The sequence below is a fragment of the Myxocyprinus asiaticus genome, chromosome 17 (assembly GCF_019703515.2).
Source record: "Myxocyprinus asiaticus isolate MX2 ecotype Aquarium Trade chromosome 17, UBuf_Myxa_2, whole genome shotgun sequence".
NCBI lineage: Eukaryota > Metazoa > Chordata > Actinopteri > Cypriniformes > Catostomidae > Myxocyprinus > Myxocyprinus asiaticus.
This window is the reverse complement of record NC_059360.1, coordinates 40,298,524-40,312,313: the sequence shown is the minus strand read 5'-3', so window position 1 is coordinate 40,312,313 and position 13,790 is coordinate 40,298,524. Positions and strand designations below refer to the sequence as shown.

At 37.3% G+C, this 13,790-nt stretch overlaps 1 protein-coding gene across 1 annotated transcript in view; it reads right to left on the bottom strand.

Moving 5' to 3' along the window:
* LOC127455296 (nidogen-2-like) overlaps nucleotides 1-13,790 on the bottom strand; it is a 55,975-nt gene that overhangs the window by 39,371 nt on the left and 2,814 nt on the right. The window contains exons 3-5 of the mRNA XM_051723061.1: nucleotides 4,995-5,236; nucleotides 3,185-3,669; nucleotides 2,584-2,733 (exon numbers count right to left, since the gene is read on the bottom strand). Of these exons, the coding sequence (XP_051579021.1) occupies nucleotides 2,584-2,733; nucleotides 3,185-3,669; nucleotides 4,995-5,236 (877 nt within the window). The remainder of the gene's footprint in view (nucleotides 1-2,583; nucleotides 2,734-3,184; nucleotides 3,670-4,994; nucleotides 5,237-13,790) is intronic.

Genomic DNA, 13,790 nt, shown 5'->3' with positions numbered 1-13,790 from the left:
TTTAAGAAATCTGTTTATTTGTAAACAGGTCTCATAAGCTCCAGTTCTACCAGTTCCTCAGCTGTTTCAGAGTGGTTCTGTCCCACACACTGAGAATGGCAAGGCTGTCCTGCTTGAAACAAATCTGTAGTGGAAGGTTTTTCCTTTCCAAAACCTCCTCGCACCACCTCCCTCTCGGAGCGCACAAAGCTCCTAGTGTACACATGCATATCCGACAGCTGAGGAAGCTTTTCCACAGAATATTTGCTCTCAGACACAACTATCTGTCATTCAGCACAACCCTGACATGCCACTTTGGAAGAAGCCTCAAGTTTTGTTTCACACATAGGCTTGAAGTGGATCTTCACAGGCAGATTAGAGTCAAACAAGGCCAGTGTGATGACATTGTCTTCAGAAGATCCTGTTACTCAAGCCTCATGAGGGCCACTGAATGATTTACCAGGGATATTCCTGTCAAGTTTTACAAAAGATAATTCAAGATTCACTAAGAATGAATTGCACCTGCAAAGACAGTATTTTTTATTTGAATGTAATGCCTGCTTTGTTTTAGCACCCAATTCAGTAAGGAATTAAGTAATTATGCAAGTAACAATGCAAGTAACACTCTGCACTCTGCAACCCTGCATTCTGACCCCAGCTTAGCTGGGATATGTGAAAAAAAAAGAATTTCAATGTATATGTGCAAATGTATAATGTGTGATAAATAAATAAAATTATTATTAATTATTATAAGCGTGCCCAAAGATTTCGCGCAAAGAAGTCGGCAAAAGACTATACTTAAACTATCAAACTACTTCTATTTTTGTATATATCTGAATATTTTGCAATATAATTAAAATATATTGTTTATATACTTATAGTCAACAACTTTAAATCAAAAGTTTTATATTTTTAGTGCTTTTCAGTCATTTATCATTTTTAATTACATAATTTTTCGCAGTTAATCGCGATTAATCTCAGATTTTGAAAGTGCTGAAATTTGACTCAATATACTTCTTTTCCAGTCAAAATGCATTTATTTCCATCTTAGGAAAGAAAACAATATGTAACAATATAATGTTTTATTGACATTTTCCAAACAAAGCCTTCTGAAGTATAATGATAGAAATGTGCTAAAATAGCACCAATTCAAGTAACATTAAACGTTTCCCAATGTCTATGTGGGAGTTTGACTAACTGAACGAATTAATCCCCACATAGGTTGTGTATTCATTGCAATGGGCATTAAATCTCCTAAACTCTCCTCATCTACATCATCCACAATATTAATCAGCCGGCAGACTGTGGCTATCCAATTTGTTACAGCAATCGTGAAGCCGTGTTCATGATTCACATCAGGGCATCACTGCCAGCATCAAGTGCCGCTTTGAATTCCACATGAAAAGCGCTTGCAGACAAACATGTCTCATTCTGTGTTTTGGTGATAGTTAAGACTTGCCGTGCTTCTATGGTAATTAAAATGCGTCTTACACAGGCTGAAAAACACTTGATTTCTGTCACAAGTTCTAGCTACATTTGTTTTGCACAACAAATAGCATTAAGAGTTCTTTTCCCCATCACTTTATCACTGACACTGAATCACTGCTCTGTGTATCAGTGTAATGACTCTGGGTGGACACATTGCAAAGTTTCTGCTCTTCCAACCAGTGTTGGTTTATGCAGTAATAACGGTAAATGCATCAATCGCGATTAAGAAAAATTAAAGCATTAACTTTTAAAATTAATTGCGTGCATTAACGCGTTAATTTTGACAGCGCTAATATTTTTCCATTGTTTTTAATTTGATTACGTAATTCGCAATGCTTCATGGGATTGTAGTTCATTCACTAATGAATGATGTTAAGCACATAGTCTTCTACATTTTCAAATCCTTTTTTGTTTGGATCAAGTTTGTAATGTTGTTATTCACCTCGGGGCTGGTTGATTTTGTTCATGGCTTAGAACTCTTTTATAAAGGACGTAATTAAATGAAAAAGTGGGCGGGCACTTTTGAACTCAGTTGTGCCAGGCAAATAGCACAGTTTTTTTTTAAAGTCTCGATCTATAATAAGCATAAGTTTCAAACAAAGGAGGCGTGTTTGTGATTAAAAGAATGACGATTTTTTAAAGTCTTAAGTCGAGTATTTCAAATGAAATAAACTCTCTGTGGCAGCAACAACTATTAGGAAATAGATGACAGGATAAGTTGTGGCTATTACAACAGCTAGGTAACATAAATGTTTGCCAATTACAGACAATTAGTGGCCCACACTACACGCAAATGTTGCAGTCAGTGAAAAAGGAGGTTTGGTCTGGGAGACATGGCTACATTAGTGGGGCTAATCTGACAGGAAATAACTGCATGGCATCAGCATACCTAACCAGCACAAAGTGTGTGCCAAATTAAATGTTTATCAGAAAATTCCATCACATTAAAAAAAATCTATATTTTTTTTAGGCCTAAAAATAGTGTGTTAGTAGAAAAAAAAAAGCTGGTAATACATATATTCCCAGAGGTGTATTCCCAAAGGTCATATATTTAGAACAAGGTTAAGTGTGGCTTTAACATTGCTTCTTTATATAGCATTTCTGCCCCAGTCTTACCATTTGGCAGGCAGTGGCGGCCGTTGCCATAGAATTCAGAGTTGCAGTGACAGCAGAAGCCAGTGGAATAGTCCATGCAGTGTGCATTTTGACTGCACTGCTGTTGGAAGCGCTCACAGGTCTCTTTATTATCAATGGAGTACTGAATTACTGCAGAAGAGAGGCAATATAGAGAATGATATAGACAGGGTTTCCACACCTTTTGACCAATTCAATATTCCTTGACTTTTCTAGTCATTTATGATTACTGGATAAGGATTAAAAAAAATATAATTTTATAGAATGAACTAACAAATACCAATTTGTTATGCCAATTATTGCCAGGCCAATTTATATGGCAATATTTTTTGGCCAATAACCATGCCTGCTTGTCCCAGTTCTACCAATATCTACCAAAATCTACTAAAAGCCTTGTCTATGGATTATATATTTTTTTTTTTGTTTTCAAGTATCTTGAGTGAATATTAAGTGAAAAGTGTGTAAAATAAAAGTTCATTAAGTTTCAAGCAACTTTGTGTACATTTGCTAACATTGCAATAATCACTGGCATTGGTTACTGAAAACCAAATTTCTTTTTTTATCATAATCATTAAACTCTTACCTCCGGAGTCAAAGTTGACTTTCTCCTCAACACTGAACACTTGGCCACCAGAGGTGTGGGGTGGGACATCCTTCACTTGGTTTGGGTACACCTGCAGTATAGCATGCTTCAGTAGTGGCCGCTGGGGCTGAGTTACATCCTCTGGAGGGAGATAATGGGTTTCTGGCCGAGGAAACTCACCTGGACCAGACTCTGAAGGCTCGAGAGGAGAATGATCAAGTGGCGCCACCTGTTTGAGACCCTCCAGTAAAGAGGAATCCTGCTCCGGCTCCAGAAACTCTGTAGTGGTGGGTTCCTGAAAGTCTGGATCGATGTGGTACTCATCCTCATCAGTTTCTGTGTAGTCATCTTTGGTGAACTCAGCATCTAGAACTGGGATAGCTCTGGTTGAAATGGCCTCAAGTGGTGCAGGAACAACGTTCTGGAAGGAATATCTGTTTCCAATGTGAAACAACCAAACTCCAGGCAATCCTGTGTTACCCTTCCTGAGGAGAATTTTTATAGGACAAAAATATATAGTTATTCAAGTCAAGTCAAGTGCTGACATCCATATATAACATTTCCCTGAAACCCAAGCAGCTAAAAGGAAAATATAAACTTGTATCCCTAATATAAGTAACAAATATAAGTATGTAGGAACTATTCCAGCCACTGAACAAAGTTTCTATCAAAACCTGACAATTCAGAAGCAATATGATAGATGTTGGTAAGAAACAGATAAATATATTAAGTCCTTTTTTACTTTAAATCTCCACTTTCACTTTCTTCTTCTTTTGTTTTTGGCGATTCGCATTTTTCATGCATATCGCCACCTACTGGGCAGGGAGGAGAATTAATGGTAAAAAAGGACTTAAATATTGATCTGTTTCTCACCCACACTTATTATTTCACTTCTGCCTGTATGTGCTTTTTGGACCTTCAAAGTTCCGTACACCATTCATTTGCATTGTATGGACCTACAGAGCTGAAATATTCTTCTAAAAATCTTTGTGTTCAGCAGAAGAAAGAAAGTCATACACATCTGGGATGGCATGATGAGAGAATTTATATTTTTGGGTGAACTATCACTTTAATAAGCCGACAACATGTGTGGTCATGTAAATGCAAAAACCTGCTTTCATTTATCTGTGTAAGGCTTAAACGGCATAAGATTAAACCGGTTGTCAAGGGTAGATTTTTGCCCTTAACCCCAATATCACGTTGCATGTAAACACCTTTACCAGCATTCTTACCGGCTTATCCAATGTATGCACATGTTGTACGCATGCCTCTTGACGGTTTGATGTCAAAAGCAGAGAATAACTCCATTATTTCAAATCTCATGTAAACACGGTTTTCTTGCTTTGTTTTGTTTTTTTAAATAAGCTGATTTTTGGGAGCTATCAGCGTATTGCTGTGCATGTAAATGGGCTCAGTGTTCATAGCTGCTTTCGACACTAGCTTCAATTTAGTGAGCTACTTTTTGCCAGTAGTTTGTAGTGTAGCAAAGCACATTTTCTAAACTGTAGCTTGACTGAAATGTAGTAACTATTGAGTAAAGCTTCTAGCTTAGGAAGCTTTATTGCTAATGTAGCTTCCTCAACACTGTTAAAGACTATTATGTAAATTACTGATAAAAAAAAAAAAAATAAAAAAAAAAAGGTTTTATGTCTAGGTTAGGTTTTAGGTGTTTATGTTTTGATTATAAATGACAGTTAAATTGAACTGTTATGAAGCAATTAGAAAATATGACATTTTCATTTATTTTCCTATAAGATAACATACCACACCTTATGGCTTTGTTAACAATTCAACATTTTGACACACTTACTGATAAAGATTTTTGATGGATTGTTCGTCATTGTTGGTGACACTGTAGTATGGTCCCTCTGCCCGGGAGAAGAAGTAGGACAGCTCTCCTCTGGTGAAGCCCACGCGAGCTGGAAGCTCAATTTCAACATTGTAAGATTCTTTGGGTCGCGTTCCAAAAAACTGCAATCCATCCTCTGGGTACAGGAAGAGTGCATATGTATCCTTTTCATTGTATGCAAGCACCACTTGGAACGTGTTCATCTACAAGGAAGAAGTAAAGACTATTACTCAAGGCTTCTGTTACATGACCCAGCGTTCTGTGTTCAGCGTTCTTAATGGGCTATTCATGAAAGTTATACAACGTTAATATATTTTATATGACATAAACTACCACAAAGAAGCAATTCTGTGTCTGTATATGCTGTTTTTTTAAAATTATTTTTCTATGAAAATATGCACCAGACCTGTGGTTCCCAACCTTTTTACCTTGAAGTCCCCTCTACTTATGTATAAGTCTACACATACAGTATATCACCACCATGGATGCGTGCTCTCTCTCCTCCTGCTCTATGTGTTTGCTTGTGTGTGCACGCGAGAGAGCGCTATCATCGATGGCCGTGAGAAATGCAAAATTATGATTATAATACAATGATTTTTGGGAACGTGAATTGCCACGGATTTTGCATAAGCAAGATAGACATGATACTTGAGAATACATTTCTAGCGGTTGACATTTATATTACACATTGATGCAGAGCCATGCAGCTGCTTGATGGTCTCGTTTTAAAGCATCAACAAGGTATGCCATTTTAAGAGGTTTTTACAGTCTTGCAGTGCATGGTCATGATGTTATAGAATTTTTATGACCATTGAAGATCCAAGAAAAAGAAACCCACTAGCACTTGTCCACGCGACAGCCAGCGCACCTGCGTTAGAAGCAGAATACTGTAAATTTGGTGCGTGCCATCCTCACGCAGTTGTGCAAAGAGGTTCTTATTGGTAGAGTGACATTTCGTGATTTTTTTTTATTTTGAGATAAAAAAAAAAGATCACGTTGAGTTAGACAAGGATGCTGACATGCTATTTACTGTTATCGCGCATATTATGGATTCGTACATTTTAATTTGACTTGCTATTTTTCTAAGAATCTTGCATGTGAGCGCAAGATTAATACGTCATTATTCAAAATGCTGTCTGTCATTTTGACACATAAAAAACAAGCAAGAAACTCTGCTTAAACCATATTACGTGGTTTATCTCTCCTTTGGTCTCTCCATGCATGTGAAAGAAAGAGCAGGAGGGAGAGGACAGCACTCGCAGCCATGTGAGAGAGTGAAAAACTGCACTTTTAATGCAAAAATAACTAACGTGCCTTGTTTAAAAGTATTTGGTATATGAGGGAAGATACATTAGGAAGTTTGAATTCTGATGGTAGGCTGCAATAATAAGTTCATAAATTTGGGCATCTATTTTTGACTTCTTATGGGGGGTCCCCCCAGCCACCCCTCAATTCGAGCACTTCTTTTGATTCCCCTTCTGTTGTTTTTCACACCTAGTTATAGGGTACTCAACAGACCACTATCCCTCTTGGACACATCAACAATGGGATTTAGACTTTTATATGAAAATCAGAGGACACTAGCTAAAATCTTGAGGGTTGAAATTCTGAAAAATACGGATGCAAAATTTTAGATCAACATGAAATGGTGCTTGCAACCAACTTCCATAATGTAATGTATTTCCAAGTGAAACAGGATATTAAATGGCAATTGATTGGATCAATAAAAGTAAACTCAAGCAACAGCATTTGTGGTAAAATGCTGATTACCACTAAAAAAAATTTAGTTATTTTCTCTCAAAAATAAACTGGGTTACAGTGAGGCACTTACATTTGAAGTAAATGGGGCTCATCCATAAACGCTATTTCAAAAGTATAGCCACAAATATGCGTATTAACATGATTTTAGTGTTTTACAATTACAATTTTGCTACCATGACGACGTAATGCCATAAACCCTGTATTCCCACAGAAATGACGATTTAAACAAAATTACAACTTAAATATGACACTATTTTTATAATTTTTTTACTATTTTTATAAAACTATGAGCTTCACATTTCTGTCTTTAAACCATCCAAAAATTGCCCCCTTTCACTTCCATTGTAAGGGCCTCACCGTAACCTCAATTTATGCTTTTTTTAAGAGTCAGAATTTTTGCAGTAACAAACATTATGCCACAAATGATGTCAATATAGCTCAATTTGTACTGAACCCTGAATAGTCGTTTTACTACGCATTTCTAGCAAGAAATGACTATGGAATTTCAACACATATATTAGGATGCCCCCACCCCAGCCTCTCACATACACGCATACAGAGGATGTGTGTGAAATTCCTCTCCTCTCCAAGCTGTCCCTGAGTGGAGCTATCACCTCCACCAAACAACCCCCCAATTCCAGGGAGACAATGCTGCATCTGGCTTTTAAAGAGCTCCAGGCAACCTATTTCCCCAGCATGTATCCCTTCGCATAACCACCCAATCCCCTCACCCAACCCTACAGCCTTCAGCTTCAAACTCCTAATTGAAGGACCACACTGCCTCTAAGCAGAGCAGAAACACACCCACAAACAAGATTGCTTAAAGATGTTATAGTACGAAAAAATTAGGCTCCATTCAGCAAGGCAATGCCTAGCCAATGCACTTAAGAGAACCTATAATCGGTTTGGCAATGTATTTATTTACAGATATTCACACTTTTCAACACAAGGTTCACGGATCTATCCATTAATGATTAACCTCCTTTTGTATTCTACTGAAGATGGAAAGTTATACAGGTTTGGAACATCATCAGGGTGAATAAATGGTGACAGAATTTTCTTATTTGAATCAAATATCCCTTTAATTGGTTTACAGAACCAAGACTAAGTTGGATCTCCAATGTTCATGCAGTAACACCCCCATAAGCCTGTCTTCCTTCCATCCAGAGAACATCTGTTCAGATACAGACTGGTGGGGGGCTGGAGGAGATACAGACTGAGATAAAGCTGTGGTAAATCCCAAAGGAAAACACAAGATATCATCCAGAGTTTTCACCAATACGACCTCCTGAGCTTATCCAAACTCTCTGCTGAGAGTCCGGCCGGAAGCATAGTAAATCAACTCAAAGATGTGCTTTCTTCAAACAACCCCCATGGCTTAAAGCTCTTCTATTGCAATCAAGTGAAATTTAGTAAGCAAACACTGCTTAAGATTGTAAACAATTTTGAGAGCATGCAGAGCGACATGACTGTTGAGTAAGGAAAGATGACTGGGGTTTGACTTTCCACCCAGTAACCCTGAAAGAGCCAAACAGTGGGAGGCCAACATAGCTGAGCCAATTTGTCACAATTATTAAGTATCTAATTCTGGCATCTTTATAGAATAATGGCAGCCACTAGAGCTCAGTTTATTATTTCAAGGCCAGCCTTGACTGCATTTGATCCTTTAATGAACTTAATGGTATATTGCACGACCAGTCAAAATTTTGGACACGTTTAAATGAAAATATGCTTCTTATGATTTTAAAAAGCTTTTGAACTTAAAGGGATAGTTCACCCCAAAATTAAAATTCTCTCATCATTTACTCACTCTTATGCCATCCTAGATGAGTATGACTTTCTTTTTTCTGCTGAACACAAACTAAGACATTTAGAAGAATATCTTAGCTCTGTTGGTCAATATAATTCAAGTCAACAGGGTCTAAAACTTTCAAGCTCAAAAAAGCAAATAAAGGCAGCATAAAAGTAATCCATACAACTCCAGTGGTTAAATCTATGTCTTCAGAAGTGATATGATAGGTGTGGTAGAGAAACAGATCAATATTTAAGTCCTTTTTTTTTTTTTTACCATAAATTCTCCTCCCTGCCCAGTAGGTGGCGATATGCACGAAGACTGCGAATCGGCAAAAACAAAAGAAGAACTCTTGGGTGAGAAGAGTGTGTTGGAGGGCTGTTTGAATGTGGAGATTCATAATAAAACAAAGAACTTAAAAATTGATCTATTTCTCATCTACACCTATCATATTGCTTCTGAAGACATAGATTTAACCAGTGGAGTCGTATGGATTACTTTTATGCTGCCTTTATGTGCATTTTGAGCTTCAAAGTTTTGGACCCTGTTGACTTGCATTGTATAGACCTAAAGAGCTGAGACCTTCTTCTAAAAATCTTTGTGTTCAGCAGAAGAAAGAAATTCATTCACATCTGGGATGGCATAAGGGTGAGCAAATGATGAGAGAATTTCAAGCACATACACATAAGGCTTAGTCTTATGTGCTTGGAATTAGTTTTAAACTCCTTAATCATTTTGTTTTTAACAGATGAGTTGGACCAGATAGTAAAGGAAAAGCAGCCAACAAGTGCCCAGCATACATGGAAACTCCTCAGTAACTGTAAAAACCCGCACTTAATCCCACACAAATAGAACACTACAGACCAGTCTCTCTCATCCCATTCATGGCAAAAACACTTGAAAGGGCAGTTTTTAATCAAATCTCTGCCTATCTCTCACAGAACAAGCTGCTGGATGACAATCAGTCAGGCTTTAAAAGTGGACACTCCACCGAGACTGCCCTGCTGTCTGTCACTGAGTCGCTGAGACGGGCGAAAGCTGAATCCAGATCATCAGTCCTGATTCAGCTGGACCTTTCTGCAGCCTTTGACACAGTCAACCATCAGATCTTACTCTCTACCCTCTCCTCGCTGGGCATCACAGGAACTGTGCTTGACTGGTTTAATTCCTATCTCTCAGGTAGGTCCTTCAAGGTAGCCTGGAGAGGTGAGGCATCCAAGCCACATCAGCTACTTACTGGGGTACCTCAGGGATCAGTGCTTGGGCCACTTCTCTTCCCTATATACACAACATCACTGGGACCCATCATTCAGGCACATGGTTTCTCTTACCACTGCTACGCTGATGACACGCAACTCTACTTGTCTTTCCAGCCCAACGACACCACAGTGACTGCTCGAATTTCTGCCTGCCTGGCGGACATCTCAGCCTGGATGAAGGAGCACCACCTGCAACTCAACCTAGCCAAGACTGAACTCCTTGTCTTTCCAGCCAGCCCTGCTGTTGAACACAACATCACCGTGTAGCTGGGTGCAACTACAGTAACGCCTTCCAAATCGGTCAGAAATCTAGGGGTAACCATCGACAACAGACTAAATTTCACAGACCACATCCCAAAGACCGCAAGATCATGTAGATTTACACTCTACAATATCAGGAAGATAAGACCCTTCCTCTCTGAACATGCCGCACAACTGCTTGTCCAGTCACTTGTCATAACTAGACTGGACTACTGTAAAGCTCTCATTGCTGGCCTCCCTGCATGTGCAATTAGACCCCTCCAAATGATCCAGAATGCAGCAGCACATCTGGTCTTTAATGAACCAAAGAGAGCACATGTTACACCACTCCTTGTCTCTCTCCACTGGCTGCCGGTTGATGCACGTATCAAATTCAAGGCTCTGATGCTGGCATACAGTCACTGGGTCTGCTCCAGCATACCTAAAATCATTTATGCAGAGCTACGCACCCACTAGAAGCCTGCGGTCGGCTAAGGAACGTCGCCTTGTTATACCAACACAAAGAGGCACCAAAACACTCTCCCGGACTTTCAGCTTCATCGTACCACGTTGGTGGAAGGACCTTCCCAATTCCATCCGTGAAGCTGACTCACTCTCTGTCTTCAAAAAACACATCTTTTCCATGAGCACTTAACCAGTCATTAAAAAAATAAATAAAAAAAACAATTCTGTTGCACTTTATTCTGTTTTGAATACTATTATGATACTAGTGATACTTTGTAATACAGCACTTTTCATACCACTGTCTCCTAAGATGATTCGCTTATGTTTTCCTCTTTTTTAAGTCGCTTTGGATAAAAGCATCTGCCAAATGAATAAATGTAAATGTAAAAAAAAAAAAAAAGGCACCTCATGAAGGTGGTTGAGAAAATGCTCAATGTGCAGAGCTGTACGACAAAGGGCGGCTACTTTGAAGAATCAAAAATATAATATTTTATAATAATATTGAAAAAAACGTTTTTTATAATAGATATTTATTACATAATTCCTATATTTCTATGTGTGTTATTTCATTGTTTGACTACTACTGAAACCTAAAATGTAGGGTGGTAATAAGAATGAGTACATGTCTCAAAGTCCAGAGGAACTGCAGATGATATTTACTCTGTCTGAGAGGATAAACATGAGCATGAATATATCCCTATGGAACTCCAGAAATCATAAATGGCTGTCTCATCATCCAGTGAATAAAAAATGATAATATCAGACAATCTGGATAAGAGAGCCAAAAACACACCACAGGCCAGGACAAAAGAATGACCCATTCATTAATGTCCATTTGAATACATCAGCGACACTCGGAAATCTGTTGTGTTTTTAACCATCTCAGCTGAAGTCATTTAAACAGTGTTGAGATGTAACTATCTAAAAGTAATGATGCTATTAACTTAAACATTATACAGTAACAGGACAGTAGTTCAACTAATTCACAACAATGAAGATTTTTGCAAAACAAGCAACTTACGAGTAGCAGTGTAGCATCACAGAACACTATTTTTGTCACACTGTACTGTGCAAACCATAGATGTAATCAAACAAGCTCACCTAAACCATTCTATCTTTCCTCATTTGTCAGGTTGGAAGTCCATAACATTGTAAATTGATTTGTTTGGATGGTTCATGAAATATGATTCATTGATTCACATACCTGTAGACCAACCACTGAAAACCCAAACAAGTGGACTACTCATTTTACGGAGTAAACTCATTCCCTCAATTGAATTGAAACAAAAGGAAGATCTGCACTCTGGAAATATCTTAGAAAAATATTGGTTCTTTATTATATTAAAAAATAGCCACAGGAGAATAAAAACAACCATTTCAGACAAAGGCCTTCTTCAAGGTGTAGACACATTTCTCAGTTCACATAAATATGGATACTATGGATAAGTTGATTTAAACAGGTGTACATAATTAAGATAATCACTCAAACAATTACCCAGTGACAATCCATTACCCAGAGACAATCAAAGTAATAAACAAAGTAATCAACTAAATTGTTCAGAAAAGTAACAAACTGACATTGAGCATACAATGCTGCACATAGATCAGCAGTCACTTACTAAACAAAACAAAACAAAAAAAGCTTTATAGAAAAGGTGTTAGATCAAAGTCTTAAATTAAACCTAAAGGAGACAGTTTGTAAATGATACATCCAGAATGTTTCTCTCTGCAGTAACTTTCTATCTGTCTCTACTACGTTGAGACTTTATAACCTTTTCAATTCCAATGCATTTCAAATGTAGCACATTGTGATCATGATCATTAAAATGTCTCGCAACAGGTGAAGTGATGTCTTGCCTACAAATGGCTCATTTATGTTCACTGATTATTGTTTTTAGTGCTCAGGATGTCTTGCCCACATAAATATGTTGACATGGGCACTTTAATATGCAAGTCACATTACTTGTAGAGCATGTTATACAGGATTTAATCTGATACATTTTTTGTGTTAATACTAGTATATTCACTATATTTTTCAACAGTGGAGCAAGAAGCACATTTTCTGCAGGGAAAACATCCTTTTGTATACGTTTTATTATCACATACTACATCTGCTCTTACTAACATATTAGCCAGGTTGTGAGATCTTCTGAAATGAGTATCTTTAAACATCTCTTTCAAAGAGTGTACCCATTAACTTGGGTTCAATTATTACATAACACAAAGAAATTTACAAAAAAATCAGTTAATTATGTCCTCACAATGACAAAAGTTGAAAAATAAAAACCATTATCAATAAATACTGGTATATTTTAGTTTATGATCCCTCTTTGAAAGAGATGTTTAAAGATCCTCCTCTATTTACTTTCAGAAGATCTCACAACCTGGCTAATATGTTAGTAAGAGCAGATGTAGTATGTGATAATAAAACTTATATAAAAGGATGTTTTCCCTGCAGAAAGTGTGCTTCTTGCTCCACTGTTGAAAAATGTAGTGAATTGTGTATCAGATGAAATCCTGTATAACATGCTCTACAAGTAATGTGATTTACATATTAAAGTGCCCATGTCCATGACATTTTAATGATCATGATCACAATGTGCTACATTTGAAATGCATTGGAATTGAAAAGGTTATAAAGTCTCAATGTGGTAGAGACAGATAGAAAGTTACTGCAGAGAGAAACATTCTGGATGTATCATTTACAAGCTGTCTCCTTTAGCTTTAATTTAAGACTTTGATCTAACACCTTTTCTATAAAGCTTTTTTTGTTTTGTTTTGTTTAGTAAGTGACTGCTGATCTATGTGCAGCATTGTATGCTCAATGTCAGTTTGTTACTTTTCTGAACAATTTAGTTGATTACTTTGTTTATTACTTTGATTGTCCTGGGTAATTGTTTGAGTCATTATCTTAATTATGTACACCTGTTTAAATCAACTTGTTATCCATATTTATGTGAATTGAGAAATGTGTCTATATACTGAAGAAGGTCTTGGTCTGAAATAGTTGTTTTTATTCCTCTACTGCTTTTTTTTTTTTTAAATAATAAAGACCCACTGTTTTTGTAAGACATTTTGAGAGTGCAGATCTTCCTTTTGTTTCAATTCAATTGAGGAAATGAGTTTACGCCATAAAATGAGTCCTTTTGTTTTTTTGCGTAGACTTGATAATTGGGACATAGCACCTGGATTAACTGGGAGAGTGCGGTGATTAACTCTTTTTGACTCTATTGAATTGAG